The sequence below is a fragment of the Mobula birostris genome, chromosome 8 (assembly GCF_030028105.1).
Source record: "Mobula birostris isolate sMobBir1 chromosome 8, sMobBir1.hap1, whole genome shotgun sequence".
NCBI classification, from domain to species: Eukaryota; Metazoa; Chordata; class Chondrichthyes; order Myliobatiformes; family Myliobatidae; genus Mobula; species Mobula birostris.
Genome location: NC_092377.1, coordinates 7140793 through 7165991, shown reverse-complemented (window position 1 = coordinate 7165991; position 25199 = coordinate 7140793). Strand labels below are relative to the sequence as shown.

Here is a 25199-nt window from a genome sequence, read left to right as displayed (position 1 = left end):
TTAAATACAACATGTGTTTGTTGTTAGGAATAGAGCGCAATCCTTCTCCAGGGGCTTCTATACATAAATAACGGAGAAAGGTTGGCATGTAATTGCAAGATTGAGGATTTAGAAACAGAATTACATTGGGCTGGCTGGTGGCTCAATGAGATCGGTGCTGGACTCGGGAGCAGAGGTTCCCGGGTTCGAACCCCGCCGGGTCCCGAGTATGCTTTCCATCCGTGCCGGGTTGAGTGTCGAGATCTCGTAAAATAAAGTGAAAATACTGTGAAAATGTCTGTGTGAGGAGCCACACAGCCTCTCTCTCACTTCACACCTTGTAAAAAGCCATGAAAAAGCCATCATCGCACAGACTCGCATGCACGCAGGCACATGCCGAAAAAAAGAAACAACCACATTGAGTTACAGGCTGGCACCCACTACAGATTGTTGATGAAGAAGGCGAGCCAGTTCCTCTAATTTTCCTCTACACAACGTGCCCTCTTCTCATCAAGGAGGGGATGCAGGAGCCCGGGACATGCACCCAGTGTTTCCCCTCCGCCGTCAACCTGGATGGACAATGAACCCGTGAACACTTCCTGACTATTTTCACTCTTTTTTCTCTTTCTCTTTTTGCATTACCTATTTAAGTTAATTTTTTTTTATCTACTGGGGCGCCACGGTAGCTGTAGTGGTTAACGGAGCACGATTACAGCTCGGGCCGTTGGAGTTCGGAGTTCAATTCCGGCGTCTTCTGTAAGCAAGTTTGTATGTTCCTTCACGTGCGCGCGTGGGTTTCCGCCGGGTGCTCCGGTTTCCTCCGCATTCCAAGGACGTACTGGTTAGTAGGTTAATTGGTCAGTGTAAACTGTCCTGTTGACTAGGCTATGATTAAATAGGTGGGTGCCTGCAAGAGGACCACAACCTTGTTGTGGGCTTGTTAGCATCAAAGACCCAGAGAGCTGTGTTGGCTCGAGTCAGGCCCTTGTGCTCTCGCTCTCGGTAGGGTCACCCACGCCAGACAGGGCAAAGACTACGAGTGGTCCACCTATCCCCCATGTTGGGGGGTTCATCTAAGGCTAACAACCCTGACTGGTCAAAAAAATTGTAACAGAAACAGCAATGAAGAATCCTTCTTTATCTGCACGCGACAGTATGGACAAACAGAGACGGAGGACCTTCGTTGCTGCCCTAAACACCAGCGGCATAAAGGGCAGTAAGTAAACAGATAGGTTGCTAGGCTGAGTGGCTGGAAGGGCCAGACAAGCCGGTCCCATGCTGCATCTCTAAATAAATTTAAATAAAATATGTATTTCTAATTGTAGTTTATAGTTTTTTATAGCTGTATTGCTGCCACAAGACAACAGATTTGATGACATATGTCAGTGATATTAATCCTGATTCAGGTTCTTTCTAAAAGCTTAAGGAGGTGTGGGATGTCTCCAGTCACGCTGAAGTTAACGTTCTGGAGGTGGCCTGCCCTGGGGCTGAAGTCGGTCTGTGTGTGTGGGAGTGGGAATGGTGGTGGAGGGAGAGCCCAACAAACTGTGTCACCCAGCGACCCGCCTATCTAACCCTAGCCTAGTTACAATGATCAGTCAGCCTACCAGCTGGTATGTCTTCGGAAGGTGGGAGGAAAACAGAGGACTCGGAGGAAACCCACGGGGTCACGGGGAGGATATACAAGCTCCTTACAGAGAGCACCGGAATTGAACTCTGAACTCTGACACCCTGAGCTGTCATAGCATCACAGTTAACGCCACGCTTCTGCGTTATTGTTGATACCATGGCCTGCTGTTTTGCCGAGCATTATGGGTATGCTCTACCATTGCCTGAGTATGTGGCGACACTTCTGGGCAGCCCCTAGCTCATTCTCAGATTGTGTTAGTTTTTAACGCAAACAAAACATTTCACTAAACGTTTTGATGTGCACGAGATTAATAAATAAATAAATAAATCCGGACCTAAACTGCTAACAAGTCTCTCCAAGTGCATTTGTAAGCTTTCTAACGGGTTTCATCATGGCAGGAAATGACACTTCCACTGTGCAAGAACATAACGGGCTGCAGAGAGTAGTTATCCCAACCTGGTCTATCACGGGCACGTCACTCTGCACCATCCGGAGTACGCCAGCCCAGACACTGCCTCAAAAAGGCAACGTCCATCATCAAAGGTGCCCAGCGTCCGGGCCATGCCATGTTCACGCGGTTACCATGGGGCAGGAGGTACAGAAGCCTGAAGTCCCACACTATCGGGTTCAGGGACAGCTACTTCCCGTCAACCATTTCACTGTTTATCCATCTGCATGTCGCTCATCTTCAGCAACACTGTGATCACTTTGCACCCACATGAACTGATGTTGTTCTAATGCGTTCTTCTTTTAAAAAAATGTGTATGGGGCTGCAGAGTGGTGTAGTAGTTAGTGCAATGCTTTACAGTACCAGCAATCGTGTTCAAATCCTGCTGCTACCTGTACGTCCTCCCCATGACTGTGTGGGTTTCCTCCGAATTCTCCGATTTCACCGTCAGTCTAAAGACATACCGCTTGGTAAGTTAATTGGTCGTTGTATAATGTCCCATGATTAGGCATTGCTGAGCAGAGTGGCTTGGAGGCTTGGAAGCTTGGAAGGGCCTATTCCACACTGCCTCTGAATGAATAAATAAATTAATTAATCTGTTAATCTTATGAATGCTGCATACCTGATTCTCTGTGCCTGCGAAGCTGCTGCAAGTAAGATTGTTTTATCGTCCCTTTGCATCGTGTATATGGCAATAAATTCAACTTCGACTGAATTTCAACTGTTATCAACAACTTCATCAGTTGATAACGATTTTATCGAGAGCCCAGTTCTGGTCTTGAACTTTGAATTGGCAAAGAAAAGATGTGAATAACCTGAGAAAATGAAGATCTCCTCACTAGAGAGGCTTTGGTTGCTCACTCCAGAGAGAAAAGCCCTAGCTTGCTCAACCAGGCAGCTCTCTGATCCAGATAAATCTCCTCTGCACCCTCTCCAAAGGATTCTACATCCTTCCTATAATGAAATGGCCAGAACTGACCAGAAGTCTACTCCCATTATCCACTCTCCTCTCCTATCAGATTCCTACTTCTTCAGCCCTTTATCTTTTCCACCTGTCACCTGACAACTTCCTACTTCCCCACCCGCCCACCTTTCCCCTCACCTGGTCTCACCCATCACCTGCCAGCTTGTACTTCTCTCCACCCCCGCCCACCTTCTTATTCTGGCTTCTTCTCTCTTCCTTTCCCATCCTGGTGAAGGGGCTCAGCCCAAAATGTCAGCTCCTTATTCCTCTCCACAAATGCTGCCTGAACTGCCGACTTCCTCCAGCACGTTGTGTGTGCTCTTTTACTCCGTGTGGTCCAAACAGAGATCTATAGGGCTGCAACATCACTTTGTGGTTCTTGAACTTAGTCCCCCAACTATTGAAGGCCAACACACTGTACACTCGGATGGGTAAAAATTATCAGCCTGGCCGGCAAGTCTCATATTCTAAAACCAAACCTGGAAGTTACCACTGAGTGTACGCTTATAGTCTTCTGGTTCTATAGCCCAATCCACTTCAATGTGTTGTGCATTCAGCTCACCACTGTTGTAATGTGTGGCTATTTGAGTTACTGTCGCCTTCCTGTCACTTTGAACCAGCCTGGCCTTTCCCCTCTGACCTCTCTCATTAAAAATGTGGGACACTTTCGCTCACAAAACTGCTGCTCACTGGATTTTTTTTTGTTTTTCACACCATTCTTTGTCAACCGTAGAGACTGTTCGGCATGAAACTCCCAGAATATCAACAATTTTTGAGATACTCAAACCACCCAGTCTGGCACCAACAAACATGGTCAATGTCACTTCAGTAACATTTCTTCCCCATTCTGATATTTGGTCTGAACAACTGAACCTCTTAACCATGTCTTCATGCTTTATGCATTGAGTTGTTACCACATGATTGGCTAATTAGATATTTGCATTAACGAGCAGGTTCGAAGTTCAAAGTAAATTTATTATCAAACTGCATATATGCCATAGAAACATAGAAAACCTACAGCACAAAACAGGCCCTTCGGCCCACAATGCTGTGCCGAACATGTCCTTATCTTAGGAATAACCTAGGGTTACCCAGAGCCCTCTATTTTTCTGAGCTCCATGTACCTGTCCAGGAATCTCTTAAAAGACCCTATTGTATCTGCCTCCACCACCGTTGCCAGCAGCCCATTCCATGCACTCACCAATCTCTGCATAAAAAATTTACCCCTGATATCTCCTCAGTATCTACCTCCAAGCACCTTAAAACTGTGCCCTCTTGTGCTAGCAATTTCAGCCCTGGGAAAAAGCCTCTGACTATCCACACGATCAATGCCTCTCATCATCTTATACACCTCTATCGGGTCACCTCTCATCCTCCGTCGCTCCAAGGAGAAAAGGCTGAGTTCACTCAACCTATTCTCATAAGGCATGCTCCCCAATCCAGGCAACATCCTTGTAAATCTCCTCTGCACCCTTTCTATGGCTTCCACATCCTTCCTGTAGTGAGGTGACCAGAACTGAGCACAGTACTCCAAATGGGATCTGACCAGGGTCCTATATAGCTGCAACATTACCTCTTGGCTCTTAAATTCAACTCCATGATTGATGAAGGCCAATACACCGTATGCCTTCTTAACCACAGAGTCAACCTGCGTAGCAGCTTTGAGTGTCCTATGGACTCAGACCCCAAGATCCCTCTGATCCTCCACACTGCCAAGAGTCTTACCATTAATACTTTATTCTACCATCATATTTGACCTACCAAAATGAACCATCTCACACTTACCTGGGTTGAACTCCATCTGCCACTTCTCAGCCCAGTTTTGCATCCTATCAATGTCCTGCTGCAACCTCTGACAGCCTCCACACTATCCACAACACCCCCGACCTTTGTGTCATCAGCAAATTTACTAACCCATCCCTCCACTTCCTCATCCAGGTTATTTATTAAAATCACAAAGAGTAAGGGTCCCAGAACGGATCCCTGAGGCACACCACTGGTGACCGACCTCCATGTAGAATATGACCTGTCTACAACCACTCATTGCCTTCTGTGGGCAAGCCAGTTCTGGATCCAGAAAGCAATGTCCCCTTGGATCCCATGCCTCCTTACTTTCTCAATAAGCCTGGCATGGGGTACCTTGTCAAATGCCTTGCTGAAATCCATATATACTACATCAACTGCTCTACCTTCATCAATGTGTTCAGTCACATCCACAAAAAATTCAATTAGGCTCGTAAGGCATGACCTGCCCTTTACAAAGCCATACTGACTATTCTTAACCATATCATACCTCTCCAAATGTTCATAAATCCTGCCTCTCAGGATCTTCTCCATCAACTTACCAACCACCGAAGTAAGAGTCACTGGTCTATAATTTCCTGGGCTATCTCTACTCCCTCTCTTGAATAAATGAACAACATCCACAACCCTCCAATCCTCCGGAACCTCTCCCGTCCCCATTGATGATGCAAAGATCATCACCAGAGGCTCCGCAATCTCCTCCATCGCCTCCTGCAGTAGCCTGCGGTATATCTCGTCCGGTCCTGGTGACTTATCCAACTTGATGCTTTTCAAAAGCCCCAGCACACCCTCTTTCTTAATATCTACATGCTCAAGCTTTTCAGTCCGCTGTAAGTCATCCCTACAATTGCCAAGATCTTTTTCCATAGTGAATACTGAAGCAAAGTACTCATTAAGTACCTCTGCTGTCTCCTCCAATTCCATACATATGTTACCACACACAACCCCGAGATTCATTTTCTTGTGGGCATACTCAATCAATTTATAGAATTACAACCATAACCGAATCATTGAAAGACCGCCCAACCTGTGCGTTCACCCAAAGTGCAGAAGACAACAGTCTGTGCAAATACAGAAATAAATAAATAATAACAACAATAATAAATAAATATGGAGAGCATTGAATTAAGAGTTCCTAAAAGTGACTTTGTTGATTGTGAGAACATTTCTATGATGGGTTGAGTGAAGTTGTACTGTTATACCTAATAGAACATAGAACATAGAAATCTACAGCACATTACAGGCCCTTCAGTCCACAATGTTGTGCTGACCCTGTAACCTACTTGAGAAACTGCCTAGAATTTCCCTACTGCATAGCCCTCTATTTTTCTAAGCTCCATGTGCCTACCTAAGAATCTCTTAAAATACCCTATTGTATCTGTTTCCACCACCACCACTGGCCAGTGCGTTTCATGTACCCTCCACTCTGTGTGTGAAAAACTTACCCCTGACATCCCCTCAGTACCTATTTCCAAGTAGCTTAAAACTATGCCCCCTTGTGTTAGCCATTTCTGCCCTGGGAAAAAGCCTCTGGCTATCCACATGATCAATGCCCCTCATCATCTTTTACACCTCTATCAGGTCATCTCTCATCCGCAGTTGCTCAAAGGAGAAAAGGCCAAGTTCACTCAACCTATTCTCATAAGTTACGCTCTCCAGTCCTGGCAACATCCTTGTAAATCTCCTCTGCACTCTCTCTCTATAGTATCCACATCCTTCCTGCAGTGAGGTGACCAGAACTGAACACTGAACATCCTCAGTGGGGTCTGACCAGGGTCCTATATAGCTGTAACATTACCTCTTGGCTCTTGAACTTAATCCCACGGTTGATGAATGCCAACACACCGTATGCCTTCTTAAAAACACTGTCAACCTGCGTAGTAGCTTTGAGTGTCCTACGGACATGGACCCCAAGATCTCCCAGATGCTCCACACTGCCAAGAGTCTTACCATTAATATTATACTCTTTCTTCAAATTTGACCTACCAAAATGAACCATTTCACACTTATCTGGGTTGAACTCCATCTGCCACTTCTCAGCCCAGTTTTACATCCTATCAATGTCCCACTGTAACTTCTGACAACCCTCCAGACTATCCACAACACCCCCAACCTTTGTATCAACAGCAAACTGATTAACCCACCCTTCTACTTTTTCATTTAGGTCATTTATAAAAATCACAAAAGGGAGGGTTCCAGAACAGATCCCTGCCGAACACTGACCTCCATGCAAAATATGAACCATCTACAATCATTCTTTACCTTCTATGGGCAAGCTAATTCTGGATCCACAAAGCAAGGTCTCCTTGGATCCCATGCTTCTTTACTTTCTGAGGGAGCCTTGTATGGGGAACCTTATCAAATGACTTACTGAAATCCATATAAACCACATCCACTGCTCTACCTTCATCAATGTGTTATGTTACTTCTTCAAAGAAGTGAAGAAGTTACGACCTGCCCTTGACAAAGCCATGCAGACTATCCCTAATCAGATTATTTCTTTCCAAATGCTCATAAACCCTGCCTCTCAGGATCTTCTCCAACGACTTGCCCACCACTAAATCAGATTCACTGGTCGATATTTTCCTGGGTTATCTCTACTCCTTTTCTTCAACAAGGGAACAACATTTGCAACCCCCCAATCTTCCGATACTTCTTCCGTCCCTATTGATGACGCGAAGATCATTGCTAGAGGCTCAGCAATCTCCTCCCTCACTTCCCACAGTAGCCTGAGGTATATCTCATCTGGTCCCGGTGACTTATCTAACTTAATGCTTTTCAAAAGCTCCAGCACATCCTCTTTCTTAATGCCTATTTGCTCAAGCTTTTCAGTCTGCTCTAAGTCATCCCCACAATTCCCAAGGTCTTTTACCCTGGTGAATACTGAAGCAAAGTATTCATTAAGTACCTCTGCTGCCTCCTCTGACTCCATGCATACATTTCCACTATCGCTCATGATTGGTCCTATTCCCACATGACTCAACCTCTTGCTCTTCACATACTTGTAGAATGCCTTGGGGTTTTCCTTAATCTTGCTCATCAAGGCTTTCTCATGGCCCCTTCTGGCTCTCCTAATTCCATTCTTAAGCTCCTTCCTAGCAACCTTGTAATTTTCTAGAGCTTAACAGTACCTAATTTCTTGATTCTTTCGTTAGCTTCTCTTTTCTTCTTAACTAGATTTTTTACATATTTTGTACACCATGGTTCTTTAACCCTACTATCCTTTCCCTGCCTCAATGGAACATACCTATACAGAACTCCATGCAAATGTTCCCTGAACATTTGCCACATTTCTGTTGTGTATTTCCCTGAGAACATCAGCACCCAATTTATGCTCCCGAGTTTCTGCCTAATAGCATCATATTTCCCCCTATCCCAATTAAATGTTTACCTAAATTGTCTGCTCCTATCCCTCTCCAGCTCTATGGTAAAGGAGATAGAATTGTGATCACCATCTTCAAAATGCTCTCCCACTGAGAGACCTGTCACCTGACCAGGTTCATTTCCCAATACCAGATCAAGTACAGCCTCTCCTCTTGTAGGCTTATCTGCATATTGTGTCAGGAAACCTTCCTGAACACACCTAACAAACTCCAACCCATCTAAACCCCTTGCGCTAAGGGGATGCCAATCGATATTAGGAAAGTTAAAATCTCCCATCACAACTACCCTGTTATTACTGCATTGATCCAGAATCTGCTCCTCAATATCCCTGTTACTATTGGGGGGGGGTGTCTATAAAAACACCCAGTAGTGTTATTGCCCCTTTCCTGTTTCTGACCTCCACCCATACTGACTCAGTAGACTTCCTCTTCTGCAGCCGTGACACTTCCCCCAATTAGCAATGCCATCCCCCCAACTCTTTTGCCTCCCTCTCTGTTCTTCTTGAAACATCTAAAGCCTGGCATGCTCAGCAGCCATTCCTGCTCCTGAGACATCCAAGTCTCTGTAATGGCCACAATGTCACAGTTCCACGTATTGACCCACGCTCTAAGTTCTTCCGGCTTGTATATAATACTCGTGCATTAAAATAGACACATCTCGAAACATCAGGCTGAGTGCTTCTTTGCTCTTACATCTGCTTATCCTTCCTCACAAACTCCTACAAGCTGTCTCTACTTGTGTTCCAACCTCCCCCTCCTCTGCCTCTTCACTTCAGTTCCCATCCCCTCCCCACCCCCCGCAAATCTAGTTTAAACTCTCCACAATAGCCTTCGCAAACCTCCCAGCCAGGATATTGGTCCCCCTCAGATTCAAGTGCAACCTGTCCTTTTTGTACAGGTCACACCTGCCCCAGAAGAGGTCCCAATGATCCAGAAATCTGAATCCCCTGCCCCCTGCTCCAATCCCTCAGCCACACATTTATCCTCCACCTCACTCTATTCCTATACTCACTGTTGTGTGGCACAGGCAGTAATCCAGAGATTACTATCTTTGAGGCCCTGCTTCTCTGCTTCCTTCCTAACTCGCGGTATTCTGCTTTCAGGACCACCCTTTTTCTACCTATGTCATTGGTACCAATATGTACCACGGCCTCTGGCTGCTTACCCTCCCATTTCAGGATATTGTAGACATGCTCAGAAACATCATGAACCCTGGCATCTGGGAGGCAGACTACCATCCTTGTTTCTTTTCACTCCCACAGAATTGCCTATCTGTTCCCTTAACTATAGAGTCCCCCATTATCACTGCCATCCTCTTCCTTTCCCTACCCTTCTGAGCCACAGGGCCAGACTCTGTGCCAGAGGCACAGCCACTGTTGCTTCCCCCAGGTAGGCTGTCCCCCCCCCGCAACAACACTCTAAATGGAGTACTTATTGTTACGGGGGACAGTCACAGGGGTGCTCGCCACTACCTGTCACCCTCCCTTTCCTTTCCTGATGGTCACCCACTTATCTGTCTCCCATGGCCCCGGCTGACTACCTACCTGTAGCTCCTGTCTATCACCTCCTCCCTCTCCCTAACAAGCCGAAGGCCATGGATCTGCAGCTCCAGTTCCCTAAAAAAGGCATCCGTTAGTCTTGCGAGACCATGGATCTGCGCCTGGAAAGTCTTCACTCTCCAGGGCACAGGCCTGGGCAAGGTTGTATGGAAGACCAGCAGTTGCCCATGCTGCAAGTCTCCCCTCTCCACGACACCAATGTTGTCCAAGGGAAGGGCATTAGGACCCATACAGCTTGGCACCAGTGTCGTCGCAGAGCGATGTGTGATTAAGTGCTTTGCTCAAGGACACAACACGTTCCCTCTGCTGGGGCTCGAACCAGCTAGTCCAGGTCGCTAGTCCAATGCCTTAACCACTTGGCCGTGTGCCACATAAGTTCCCTAACGTGGCCTCTAAACAGCTGTAGCTTGATGCACCTGGTGCAGGTGTGGCCATCAGGGAGGCTGGAAGTCTCCCAGCCAGCCATTTGACATCTGACACCCAGAACAGAAAACTGGCCTTGCAGTCATACCCAGTATTCTTGTTAGAGGGGGAGAAAAAGTAACTTATCTCGCCTTGGCCCGTCATCGCCAAAGCCCTACTACTCTGACTTATACTACTCCGACGACCACTCCGCAAGACAGCATCTCTCTTTTATTTCAGAGCTTTCTTAGCGTTCTTGTGAGACGATGAGCTACTGCGTCTGTGCTTTTCTTCCCGAGCTGTGCGAAGCTCACTCTCTCTTTGAATCGATGGGTCTGCCGTTAATGGGCCAAGCCCTGCGAATGCTCCTTTTCTAAACGTTTCTAAACTTTTAAAGAAGTTTCTAACACTTTTCTAGAGTGACCGCTCAGTGTAGTTACAGGGAATGTGGGTTTATAGAATAAAAGGTGTCCAAGATTGAGTTACAAGCTGGAATCCAATGTGTAGGATTTGTATAGTGTAGAAGCTACAGGATAATACAGGCAACACACACAAAATGCTGGTGAACGCAGCAGGCCAGGCGGCATCTGTAGGAAGAGGTACAGTCTACGTTTCGGGCTGAGACCCTTCGTCAGGATAATAGAGTGATTTACTATGTAAAACCTGATCTTTGGGATTGTGTGGGTTTGTTTCTCAAATGTAGATATATTGAGACGCAAAATGTTGTGTCTTGAAGATCAACGTGGTTATGTATGTGTGGAGCCGAAAGAGACACAGGAGACCTTGAGTGGATTTTTTGCATCTGTACCTACTCGGGAGATGGACACAGAGGCAAAGCAGCAGTGCGGTCATGAACCTGATGTGGACTCTAGGGGAGGAGGTGTTTGCTATCTTGAGACAAATTAGGATTGATAGATCTCCAGGGTGTTCCCTCAGAGCTTGTGGAGAAATTGCAAGGGCCCTAGAAGAGATATTTAAAACATACATAGGCACAGGTGAGATGACAGAGAATTGGAGGATAGCTAACGTTGTTCCGTTGTTTCAGAAAAGCTCTAAGAATAAACCAGGAAATTATAGGACTGTGAGTCTGATATTCCTTGTGGGTAAATTATTGGAAGTTATTCTAAGCGACTGGATATATATGTATGTGGATAGAAAGAGAACGTGGGCATGTGGCCAAGTGGTTAAGGCATTGGACTAGCGACCTGAAGGTCGTGAGTTCGAGCCCCAGCCGAGGCAGCATGTTGTGTCCTTGAGCAAGGCACTTAACCACACATTGCTCTGCGACGACACTGGTGCCAGGCTGTATGGGTCCTGTATGGACAGCATTGGTGTGGTGGAGAGGGGAGACTTGCAGCATGTGTAACTCCTTGTCTTCCATACAACCTTGCCCAGGCCTGCCAGAGTGAAGACTTTCCAGGCGCAGATCCATAGGCTCTTCAGCCAGGGAATGATTAGGGATAGTCAGCATGGTAGGTCATGTCTAACCCATCGTACAGAGATTTTTCGAGGAAGTTACCAAGAAAGTTGATGAAGGCAAAGTAGTGGATGTTGTCTGCATGGACTTTAACAAGGCACTTGACAAGGTCCAGCATGGGAGGTTGGTTAAGAATGTTCATTTGCTTGGCATTCAAGATGAGATGGTATATTGGATTAGACGTTGGCCTTGTGGAAGAAGCCAGAGTGTGGTAGTAGAGGGATACCTCCCTGACCGGAGGCTTCTGACTGGTCGAGTGCAACAGGGATCGGTGCTGGATGCTTTGTTTGTCATCTATATCAATGATCTGGATGATAATGTGGTTAACTGGATCAGCAACTTTGAGGATGACTCCAAGTTTGGGGGTGTACTTTGACAGAAGGGAAGGCCATCAAAACTTGCAGAGGAATCTGGACCAGCTGGAAAAATGGGCTGAAAATGGTAAATAGAATTTAATACAGACAAGTGTGAGGTATTGCACTTTAGAATGATAACCCAGGATAGCACTTGCACACTGAGCAGTGGGGCACTGACGAGTGCAGTAGAACAGAGGGATCTTATAATACAGGTCCATAATTCCTTGAAAATGGCGTCACAGGTAGATAGGGTCGTAAAGAGGGGCACATTGACCTTCATAAATCAAAGTATTGAGTATGGGAGATTGGATGTTTTGTTTGAAGTTGTACAAGATGTTGGAGTATTGTTTGTAGTTCTGGTCACCTAACTACAAGAAAGATAAAAATAAGATTGAAAGAGTGCAGAGGAAATTTACAAGGATGTTGCTGGGACTTGAGGACTGGAGTTATAGGGAGAGGTTAGATAGGTTAGGACTTTACCCCTTGAAACATAGGAGACTCTGTGGCAATTTGATAGAAGTATATGAAATTATAAGGTGTGTAGATAGGGTAAATGCAAGCAGGCTTTTTCTGCCAGGGTTGGGTGAGATGAGAATGAGAGGTCACAGGTTAAGGGTGAAAGGTAAAACATTTAAGGGGTATCTGAGGGGGAACTTCTTCACTCAGAAGGTGGTGAGAGTGTGGAATGAGCTGCCAGCAGAAGTGGTGGATTTTAAGAGAAGTTTGGATAAGTACATGGATGGAAGGGCTACGGAGGGCTATGGTCTAGGTACAAGTTAATAGAGCGTGGAAGAATTGTAGTTTGGCACAGACTAGATGGGCCAAAAGGCCTGTTTCTGTGCCACAGTGTTCTGAGACTCTAAGTCACTAGACTGTGAGTGATGCGCTGGAGCACTTTACAAAAGTCGATAGTAATCAGGCAATTACTGCCGAGAGCCCAGGGGATTGAACAAGCTTTCAATGATGTCAATAGCTCGCCCTCCAGACAGCGCGGAGTTCCCATTATGAAGGAGACTAAATCCTCTGGCCCTCAGATCCTGACTCACTGCTTAGTCATTGCAACAACGTGCTGATTATTGAGTCTACTTCGCTGCATTATCGGCCGGACAAAAGACGGCGTCGTCACGGCGGGCAGCCGCTCTCTCTGACACACAACGTTCACCTTCACTTTACTGTAGTTGTGCCTGCCTGCCACAGCATTCCGCTCGTCAGAGACAAGGAACTCATTTCCACTTTTGGATATCCGGTGTCAGCTTCTACACACTCCAGGACAAATCAAGGCTTAGTTACAGCAAACTGTACCAAACGTCCCCGAGCAGGCACACAGCAGCTTAGATACAAATCTCTCCCTCCGCTTCTTTTCCTTTAATTTCTCCCACATCCCTCTTTCTCTCTTTTTCCATTCCCCATTCTGGCCCCCCCTCACCCCTTTTATTCTCCTCACCTGCCTATCACCTCCTTCTGGATCCTCTCCTCCTTCCCTTTCTCCCATGGTCCACTCTCCTCTCCTATCAGATTCCTTCTTCTTCAGTCTTTACCTCTCCCGCCCATCACCTCCCAGCTTCGTACTTCATCCCCCTCTCCCCCGTGCACCCAGCTTCTCCTCACCTGGTCTCACCTATCACCTTCCAGCTTGAACTCCTTTCTCCTCCCCACCACCTTCTTACCCTGGCTCCTTCCCCCGTCCTCTCCAGTCCTGAGGAGGGGTCTCGGCCCGAAACGTCGGCTGTTTATTCATTTCCATAGATGCTGCCTGACCTGCTGAGTTCCTCCACCATTTTGTGTGTGTTGCTGTTTGCTTAGATTGCCTCTGCATTGTCCTGTTACACACTTTCCGGGGCAGTGACAGTGAGAGTTAGAAGAGAGAACATACTGTAGAACAGTACAGTACAGAAACAGGCCCTTCGGCCCATCATGTATGTGCCATCATGATGACTAGTTACAATAATTCCCTTCTGCCGGTCCATGATCCATATCCTCTGCCTCCTGCATATTCGTGTACCCAAGTGCTCTGTAAACATTTTTATTGAATCTGTGTCCCTTGCCTGGCAGCCCATTCCAGGCACACATCTCGTGTAAAAAAAACTTGCCCACACTTCGTCTTTAAAATTATCCCCACTCTCCATGAATGCATGTCCTCTATATTTGACATTTTTATACTGGGCAAAAACCTCATTCCACCCTATCACTTTCGTTCGTTATGTGCCGTGTTGTATGACGTTGGTGATCATGGCCTTTCCATGTCTATGATTGCCCTTGGCAAATTTTTCTACAGAAATGGTTTGCCATTGCCTTCTGGGCAGTGTCTTTACAAGATGGGTGACCCCAGTCATTATCAATACACTTCAGAGATTGTCTGCCTGGTGTCAGTGGTCACATAACCAGGAGTTGTGATCTGTACCGGCTACTCAGACGACTGTCCACCACCTGCTCCCATGGCTTCCCATGACCCTGATCGGGTGGCTTAGCAGGTGCCACACCTTGGCCAAGGGTGACCTGCAGGCTAATAGAGGGAAAGAGCTCCATCACATCACCCTGTCTATGCCTCTCGTAATTTAATCAATTTTGATTAGGTCTCTCCCTCAGCCTCCGATTCTCCAGAGAAAACAACCAAAGTTTAACCAACCTCTCCTTATGGCTCAGGCCCTCTAAACCAGGCAGCATCCTGGTGAACCTCTTCTGCACCCTCTCCAAAACTTCAACGTCCTTCCTGTAATAGGGCTGACCACCAATACACACAATATTCCAAGAGAGACCTAACCAAATATTTCATACAGCTGTGTCGTGATTTCCTGATGCTTATACGCAATGACCCGACCAATGAGAGCAAGCAAGACATATCCCTTCTTGTGGGAGCTAGGAACTTTGACCCCAAAATACCTCTGTATATCAATGCTAATTAAGGAGCCTGGCATTAGCTATACTTTTGCAGTACCTTTGACCTCCCGACTCCTCACGCTGCTCCTGAATAAACTCCGCCTGTCAATGACCTTGGCTCAGTCCTCATTTTCGGTGTTGCCTGCAAGGAGTTTGTACGTTCTCCCCGTGACCACGTGGATTTCACCCCACATGCCAAAGATGTAGGTGAATTGGCCGGTGTAACTTATCAGAGTGGGAGATAGTAGATCTACTCTCCGGTTACATTGAAAAACTGACCACCTTCTCCCTCCACAGATGCTGCCAGGCCTGCTGAGATCCTCCAGCAGAATGTTTGTTGGTCCAGTTTCAAGTTCCTGGTGTCAGCCCCTCTGAACACCTCTCCTGGACCCAACGTATTGATGCAATTATGAAGAAGGCAGGGCAGTGGCTATATTTCATTAGGAGCTTGTTGAGATGTGGTACGTCAACAAAGACTAAAGCAAGTTTCTACAGATGTAATGCGGAGAGCAATCAGACAGGTCGCATCACAGTCTAGTGTGGCGGGACCACGCACACAATCGGAAAAATCTGCGGGAAGTTGTAAACTCAGCCAGCTGCACTTCCGTAGTATCCCGGACATCTTTATCCAGGTGCCTCAGAAAAGTAGTTTCCATTAGTAAGAAACCTCATCACCCATTCTCACTGCTACCATCAGGGAGGAGGTGCAGGAGCCTGAAGACACACACTCAATGTTTCAGGAACAGCTTCTTCCCCCTCTGTCATCAGATTTCTGAATGGACAATGAACCCATGAACTTTTCCTGAGTATTTTTCTTTTATTCTCCCTCTCTTTTTGCACCACTTATTTAATTTAATTTTCACATCTATTTCTTATTGTAATTGGTCATTTTATTTATTTTTATGTATTGCAATGCAGTGCTACCACAAAACAAATTTCATGACGTATGCCAGTGATATTAAACCTGATTCTGATTCTGATCCGCATCCCAGCATCTCTGCTTTGGTTGTAGTGGGTCTGTCACAACAGCACAATAAGGCAGCCTCCGGCGGGCACAGGTGGTGGACATTTTGACCTGACCTCTCTGAAGCCCAGTGCAAAATCTCTGAAGCTACAACGTGCCTTCCTTAATTCTTAAATTTAGGACCCACCTCACTTAGACCTGCATTTCCTAGAATAGGAAAATATATCTCAGCTGATGGGCAATAGAATGTTTTACACCAGCCAAGAGACTTGTTAAAAATAGCCAGCTTTTAAGTTTATTAATAAGCTATTGATATCTAATTCCAGGCTTCATCACATTAAGGTGCTTTCAAAGATACAAGAATCCTTCAAGATGCAGCGAGAGTGAGATACAGTGTTGAGAGAGGCCTGCCTTACTGCTAACCACCCGCATACACTAATTCTGAGTTAATTCGCAAACACAAGGAAATCTGCAGATGCTGGAAGTCCAAGCAACAGACACAAAAAGTGCTGGTGGAACGCAGCAGGCCAGGCAGCATCTATAGGAAGAGGTACAGTTGACATTTCGGGCCGAGACCCTTCGTCCTGACGAAGGGTCTCGGCCTGAAATGTCGACTGTACCTCTTCCTATAGATGCTGCCTGGCCTGCTGCGTTCATCTGCATTAATTCTGTTTTTTAACTTCCCCACTTTCCAATCAACTCTATACCGGGGTGGGGGGGGGGTACAGTAGCCAGTTAACCTACAAAACTGTACATTCTTGGCAAGTGAAAGGAAACTGCAGCACCCTGGGGAAACCTCAGTACCCTGAGTAATGATCTGACCTCTGTGAACAGTACGCAAGACAAGCTCTTCACGGTATCTCGGCACATGCGACAATAATAAACCAATTCCAACTCCAGGTATTGTCACTGTACCTGCCCCCACTATGTCCATGTACAGTAGCCGGCTCCAGATTGACGTTGGCTTCTGTGTGAAAAGCATGCCTCATTTCGGGGTGCCACCATAGTGTAGCGGTTAGTGCGGGGCTATGACAGCTCAGGGGCCTCGGACTTCGGAGCTCAACTGCGGGGAGTTTGCATGTTCTCTCCATGACCGTGTGGGTTTCCTCTGGGTGCTCCGGAGTGCTCCCACACTCCAAAGACGTACCGGTTAGTAGGTTAATTGGTCATCGTAAATTGTCCTGTGATTAGGCTTGGGTTAAATAAGTGAGTGGCTGGGCAGCACTGCTCTTCTGCAGCATATCTCCAAATAAATAAAAATAAGAAATACATACTATCTCTTTAAATTTCTCCCTTCTCACATTAAATCTATGTCCTACATTAAATCTATGTCCCGCTGTCCTGGGAAAATACTCCCAACTACCTCTGCTCTTCATAATTGTATAAACCTCTGTACAACCTTCATCCTCCCCTGCACTCCAGTGAGAACATAATCTGTCTGTAACTATACAGTCAACCTTTATCCTCCTCTGCACTCCAGTGAGAACATAATCTGTCTGTAACTATACAGTCAACCTTTATCCTCCTCTGCACTCCAGTGAGAACATAATCTGTCTGTAACTATACAGTCAACCTTTATCCTCCTCTGCACTCCAGTGAGAACATAATCTGTCTGTAACTATACAGTCAACCTTTATCCTCCTCTGCACTCCAGTGAGAACATAATCTCTGTCTGTAACTACCGCCCCCTGTTCCAGGCATCTTTCCTGAATTTGTAAACCCAAGAGATCCTGCAGATGCTGGAAATTTCAGAGCAATAGACACAAAATGCTGCAAGAACTCAGCAGCTCAGGCAGGATCAGAGTGAGAATCAGGTTTAAGATCACCAGCAAATGTCGTGAAATTTATTGCTTTGCAGCAGCAGCACATTGTAATACATGATAATAAAGATCTATAACTCATAGTACAAAATATAAATATAAATATAAATTAAATAAGTCAAGCGAAAAAGAGGGGAAAAAGTAGTGAGGTGGTGTTGATGGGTTCAATGTCCATTCAGAAATCGGATGGTGGAGCTATTCCTGAATCACTGAGTGTGTGCCGTTAGGCTCCTGTGACCTGCTCTTTAATGGTAGCAATGAAAAGATGTCTTGTCCTGGGTGATGGGGGTCCTTAGTGATAGATGCCATCTTTATTGAGACATCACTACTTGAAGGTGTCCTGGATGCCGGGGAGGCTTTTGCCCATGATGGAGCCGGCTGAGTTTACAACTTTCTGCAGCTTTTTCTGATCCTGTGCAGCGGCCCCTCCCTACAGGTGATGCAATCTGTTAGAATTATCTCCATGGTAAATCTGTAGACGACTGCTGGAGTCGTTGGTGACATAACACGTCTCCTCAAACTCCTAATGAAATATAGCCTCTGTCGTGCCTTCTTTGTGATTGCATCGATATGTCGGACCGCAGGCATAACCTCTGGGATGTTGACACCCAGGAACATGAAACTGCTCATCAGTTTCATCGATGCAGCATCTAAGGAGAAAATGAAGAATTGACTTCATAACTTCATAAGTTATTGTGAGTTAAGTGTACTACTCTGCTTTACACCTTGGTTCGAAGAAAAGTTGTCTCATTTCTATATACTGTACTCTTTCCATAGATGCTGCCAGGCCTGCTGAGTTCCTCCAATATTCTGTGTACATTGCTTGGATTTCCAGCATCTGCAAATTTTCTCTTGTTTGCAATAAATTTGACTTGACTTGATGTTTTGGGCTGAGACCCTTCATCAGGACTTTCCTGTGCTACTACAATGATAAAAGAGATGATCAGTGACTTTAGGAAGTGGGGGTGTGCACCCAACCCAGATATTCTCCCTTCTCCCCTCTCCCATCAGGCAGAAGATACAAAAGCCTGAAACCACGTATGGCCAGGCTCAAGGACAGCTTCTAACTCACTGTTACCAGACTATTGATTGGACCTCTTGTACAATAAAGCGGTCTCTTGGACTTACAATCTACTTTGTTATGATCTTGCACTTCGTCATTTACCTGCACAGCACTCTTTCTGTAGCCTCTATGCTTTATTCTGCATTTTTATTGTTTTACCTTGTTCCACCTCAATGCACTGAGTAATGATTTGATGTTTGTGTGAACAGCACGCAAGACAAGCTTCTGACTGTATCTTGGTACCTGTGACAATAATAAGCCAATTCCAATTCCAATACTGAGTCCTTAAGTCAACTTTGTCGGTTAGTTGAAAAATGCACAAGAAGCCTTTGAGACGGTCCCCACACGACCCGAGTGAGGAACAGCATCAGTGGCCTGATAAGGGGAGGCATTTTTGTGCTTTCTTGTTGGAGGGAGAAAGGAAATTTGGCTGAAGGGTGCCACAAAGACAACCTCTCACTCAACGTCAGCAAAACCAAAGAACTGATTTTCTACTACAGGAGGAGGAAGTGAGCCAATCCCCCGTTAGGTGGAGAGGGTCAGTAACTTTACATTCCCTGGTGTTATATCAGAAGATCTGTCCTGGGCTCCTCATGGTGCCATCATAATGGCTGAAGTCCTGAAGGGGGGTCTTGGACTGAAATTTCAGCTGTTTATTCATCTGCATGGATGCTGCCTGACCTGCCTAGTTCCTCCAGCATTTTGTTGCCTTGGATTTCCAGCATCTGCAGACTTTCTGTTTACAATGGCACCTCTACTTTCTTCAAAGTTTGCAAAGATTCGGCATGTCATTTAAAACTTTGACAAATTTCTATGGATGTGTGGTGGAGAGTGTACTGACTGATTGCATCACGGCCTGGTATGCAATCGCTGATGGCCAGGAATGGAATAGTCCACACAAAGTAGTGGATGCAGCCCAGCCCATCATGGGCAAAGTTCACCCCACCGCTGAGCACATTTACAAGGAGCGCTGTCACAGGAAAGCAGCATCCATCATCAAGGACCCCCACAGTCTAGGCCATGCTCTCTTCTTGCAATGACCTTCAGGCAGAAGGTGCAGGAGACTTGGGTCCCACACCACCAGGTTCAGCAACAATTATGACCCCTCAACCATCAGGCTCCTGCACCAGCGTGGATAGGTTCACTCACCCCAACACTGAAGCGACTCCGCAACCTACAGACTCACTTTCAAGGACTCGACATCTCATGTCCTCAGCATTTGCTGAATTTGCTTATTTGCAGAATTTTTCTGCCTTTACATATTGGTTGTTTGTCAGTATTTGTTATTTATAGTTTTACATAAATTCCATTGCATTTCTTTATTTTCCTGTGAATGCCTGCAAGAAATTGAATTTCAGTGGCGGCAATTAAAGTACTTACTTTGATAATAAGTTTACTCTGAACTTTGCTGGAGTGCAAAAGAACATTTTTGTACCATGATGTTGAGAATGTACAGTAGACTGGTTATGCCATCTTTGCAGAAATGCCTTCAGTTTTACACATTACATTTTGAGGATGTGAAAGAAATACCTAATAAAGTGGCCACTGCTGCTGTAGCCAATCCACTTCAAGGTTCAACATGGTGTGTGTTCAGAGATGCTCTTCTGCACACCACTGTAACATGTGGTTATCTGAGTGACAGTCACCTTCCCGTCAGCTTGAACCAGTCTGGCCATTCTCTGACCTCGCTAGGCATCTTCACCCACAGAACTTAGTATTTTTTTTGTTTTTAGCTCCAATTTCTGTAAACTCTAGAGACAGTTGTGCGTGAAATATCAGCAGTTTCTGAGAGACTCAAACCACTCCATCTGGCACCAGCAATCAACGTCATTTAGATCACATATCTACACCATTTTGATGTTTGGTCTGAACAAGAACTGAACCTCTTGACCATGCCTGCGTGCTTTAATGCATTGAGTTGGCTGATTAGATATTTGCATTAATGAGCAGGTGTACCTCATAAAGTGACCACTTAGGGTAGTTTCATTCAATCTTACACATTATATTTCAATAAGGATGTGAAAGAAAAATTTACAGGAATAGCTATCGGGAAGAGTGATTTCGGTTATAAGGTTTAACTGTCAAAATTAGTGTTGTTTTACTGGAGCTTGGCAGAGACCGATAAGATGATCATAGATAAAGAAGGCAGTTGGTATCTGTTTCCCAGGGTTGAAATGTCTAATACCGGAGGGTATGTATTTAAAGTGAGAAGGGGTAATTTCATAGGAGATGTGATGGGAAAGTTTTTTTTACACAGAGAGTGGTGGGTGCCAAGAATAAGCAGCAAGGTGTGCTGGAGGTGGTGATGATAGAGGCATTGAAGAGGCTCATGGGTGTGCAGAGAATGGAGGGATAGAGCCATTGTGATTAATTTAGTTAGGCGTTTAGTTGCTAGTTGCTTAACCTTGCACTTATCGTCAGCAAGAACTAGGAACTAATTGTGGACTTCGGGGAGGGGAAGTCTGGGGACACGCGCCAGTCCTCGCTGAGGGGTCAGCAGCGGAAAGCGTGAGCAGCTTTAGGTTCCTGGGCGCCAACATCTCAGAGGGTGTATCCTGTGCCCTACATACCGATGCCATCACAAAGAAGGCATGCCAGTGGCTGTACAGCATTATGAGTTTGAAGAGATTTAGTAAATCACCAAAGACTCTAGAAACTTTCAATAGATGCAGTGTGGAGAGATTCTGACTGGTTGTCTCACTGTCCGGTGTTGAAGCACTGATGTGCAGGATGGTAAGAAGTTGCTGAAGGTCTTGCCCAGCTCTATCATGAGCACAACCCCCTGCACCTTTCGAAGACATCTTCAAGAGTTGGCATCCATCATTAAGGACACATACACACACTCACTCACACAAATGCCTCCATAGGTCTCCTTCCAAACCCTGTTGCAAAGCCTTGGCAGGCTTGTCCAGACCCTTCAGCCATCCCAACATTCCATAGGTCCTTGCATGCCAGGCAAAAGTTCCTGTTCCAGGTTTCTTTCCCAGAGATCTGACACACATGGAGTGCCATTCCCCAGAAAGGCTGCCTCTGGGCTGAGATCGGGCCTTCATTCTCACCAGTCCATACGAAGAGTTTCGGCCCAAAATGTGAACTGTCCATTTCCTTCATAGGTGCTGCCGGACCTGCTGAGTTCTCCCGGTGCTTTGCCTTTTGTTGCATTTGATATCTGACTGTTAAATAATATTCTGTTTTGAACAGTCTCACATAACAAACAGGCACACACAGCACACACTCCCTCACACACATACACAAAAACACACACCCACACACACACACACTCCCTCACACATACATAGACATACACAGACACTCCCTCACACACACACATACACACATACACAAACACACACACACACACACACTCCCTCACACATACATAGACATAGACACTCCCGCACACACATACACAAAAACATACACACACACTCACCCTCACACATACATAGACATACACAGACACTCCCTCACACACACACACTCCCTCACAAGCAGACACATACATGTATATACATACATACACACACACATACACATATACATACACACACACACACATACACACACTCCCTCACACATACATAGACATACACAGACACTCCCTCACACTCACACTCACACACACACACACACACACACACACACACACATACACACACACACATTGGAGCGGGGTTTAAAAGGTATTGTAATTAAGCCGATTAGCACCACTTTGAGAGGTTAACTCACTTAGCTCCATTTCTCCATTACTGGTCCGGGAGAGGTGGTGGATATGGAGTCGGTTGGTGGAGGGGGGATGTGGGTTGAAAAATGGGATGACATTACACTCACCCTCCGTAAGGCTCAGGAAATCGCAGGAGTTCATGTTTGATTGTAAAACGTCGTCCTGTTTGCACTCTCTCTGTCGACCATCCACTCTCCTGCAGCCTGCTCAGCAATGCAAATGGCCAGTACTGAGCTGCTCCCCAAGGACCTCACTCCATTAAGTGATGGTAGACTCTGGGCAAAGAACCAACAGATATTTCCTCTCTCTCTCTCTCTCTCTCTCTGTTGCAACCGTTATCTCATTTGGTGTTTTGAAAGAGAGCTACACACTCATTTCTCCATTCGCCAGCCGCCCCTCCAACACTTTCCCCCCACCCCCCCGGCCTTGGAGAACATCGCTTTGAGAAGAAAGCAAAATCCCGCACTTGCTTGGAACCTGAAGCAAAAGCAAAGAATATTGGAAAACAGTTCAGGCAACCTTGATGGAGGGAAGAAATGGTTAATGCTTTAAATTGATGATCTGTCAAATCCCATCAGGGACATTTAAGACATTGGGGCTATATAAAGCTCTCCCAAACCCAATTATTCCTGATTGGGTCTTATTTTGGTAAACGGATAATGAATTCTGAAGACACCATTAAAGAATGAGAATCAGGGTTATTATCACTGGCCTATGTTGTGAAGTTTGCTGTTTTGTGGCAGCAGTACAGGGCAGTACATTTAAAAGTGACTATAATGTCATTTCAGTCATCATTATGTGCCGTCTTGTATGACATGGCCGATCATGGTCTTGGCAAGTTTTCCTACAGAAGTGGCTTGTCATTGCCTTCTTCTGGGCAGTGTCTTTACAAGAAGGGTGACCTCAGCCATTATCAATATTCTTCAGAGACTGGCTGCCTGGCGTCAGTGGTCATATAACCGGGACTTGTGATCTGCACCGGCTGCTCACAGGACCATCCACCAGCTGCTCCCTGATCGGGGGTGGGGGGGAGGCCAGGGCTAAGCAGGTGCTACACCTTGCCCAAGGGTGACCTACAGGCTAGCAGAGGGAAGGATCACCTTACACCTCCCTCGGTAGAGATGTATCTCCGCCCACGTTACCCTAAAGGTACACTGAGAAATATTAATACGTGAGTAGTGCAGAAAGAGAGTCAATACTGAGGTGGTGTCCATGGTTTCATGGACTGGTCAGAAACCTGATGACGAAGGGGAAGAAGATGTTCCTAAAGCACTGAGTATGGATCGTCAGCCTCCTCTACGTCCTTGATGGTAGGAGTGAGAAGAGGGCATGTCCCAGATAGCGAGGATGTACCTCCTTGAAGCACCATCAATGTATCCTCAGTGATGGGTGGGTGAAGTCGATACACTGTGTGGGGGAGTTGAATTCTTTTCCAAGATACTTTCCTAAAGGATGAAGAAGTCCATCACAGAAGTGAAACAAGGGAGGTTCAAGATTAATTTAGGTTTAAAGGCAAGGTTGGAAACGTTGCCGCAGAGTTTGAGGAGTCACCAAAGACACTCGCACATTTCTATGGATGCACCTTGGAGGGCATTCTACCTGGTTGCGTCACCGCCTGGCACGGGATCAGAAAATGCCGCAGGAGGTTGTAAACTCAGCCAGCTCCATCATGGGCACTTCAGCCTCCCCAGCTTCGAGAACATCTTCAAAAGATGATGCCTCAAAAAGACAGCATCCATCATTAAGGACCACTATCACCCAGGACATGCCCTCTTCTCATTGCTACCGTCAGGGAGGAGGTACAGGAGCCCGAAGACACACACTCAACGTTTCAGGTACAGCTTCTTCCCCTCCGCCGTCAGATTTCTGAATTGACAATAAACCCACGTCCCTCATTCCTTTTTACTAACTTTGTACACTACTTATTTCATTTAATTCATATATATTTCTTATTGTAGTGTATGTTTTTAAAAAATTTTTTATGTATTGCAATGTACGGCTGCCAAAAACAACGAGGTATGCTAGTGATTTTAAACCCAATTCTGATTCTGAAGTCAAGATTATTTTGGGTTTAAAGGAGAGGATAGACATATTGCCATGATCAGTGAGAAGGACGATGGGGAAGCTAGTGTCCATGGAGAAGCTGGCTGAGTTTGTAACCCTCTGCAGCTTTTTCCGGTCCTGTGCATTAGCACCTTCAGACCAGGCAGGGATGCAACCAGTTGGAACGTTCTTCACCTTTCATCTGTAGAAACTTGCCAGAGTCTTTGGAGACGTGCCGTCTCCTCAAACTCCAAATGAAGTGTCACCGCTGGCATGTGCATCTTTTGCAGCAAGGGAGGGGAGGGGATGTGAGCAGTTCCTGCCCCCCTGCGCCCGCATTAACAGATCGACTTGTCTGGGGTCAAACTCAAGGCCACTGGCAAAGACTGTTGATGTTGAGGATAGCCTGGGTTGTCCAGGTAGGGTCTTATGATCTTATGGTGTGTCTGTGTGTGAACTCCCACAGCGCAAGACAACCCCCACTCACAACACGCTGGAGGAACTCAGCAGGTCGGGCAGCAACCGTGGAAACGCTCAGTCAACGTTTCGGGCCGGAACCCTTCGTCAGGACTGAAGAGGAAGGGGGCAGAGGCCCAATAAAGAAGGGCACCTTTAGTCTTCCCTCTACAGTCCTGACAAAGAGTTCCGGCCCGAAACGTTGACTGATCGTTTCCACGGATGCTGCCCGACCTGCTGAGTTCCTCCAG

The 25199-nt window shown here is 46.1% G+C and overlaps 1 protein-coding gene across 1 annotated transcript in view; it reads right to left on the bottom strand.

The window, feature by feature from the left end:
- phactr2 (phosphatase and actin regulator 2) overlaps positions 1-22664 on the bottom strand; it is a 182719-nt gene extending 160055 nt beyond the window's left edge. The window contains exon 1 of the mRNA XM_072264763.1: positions 22557-22664. Coding sequence (XP_072120864.1) covers positions 22557-22590 — 34 coding nt within the window. The 5' untranslated portion in view covers positions 22591-22664. The remainder of the gene's footprint in view (positions 1-22556) is intronic.
- Between the last annotated feature and the right edge of the window lie 2535 nt (positions 22665-25199).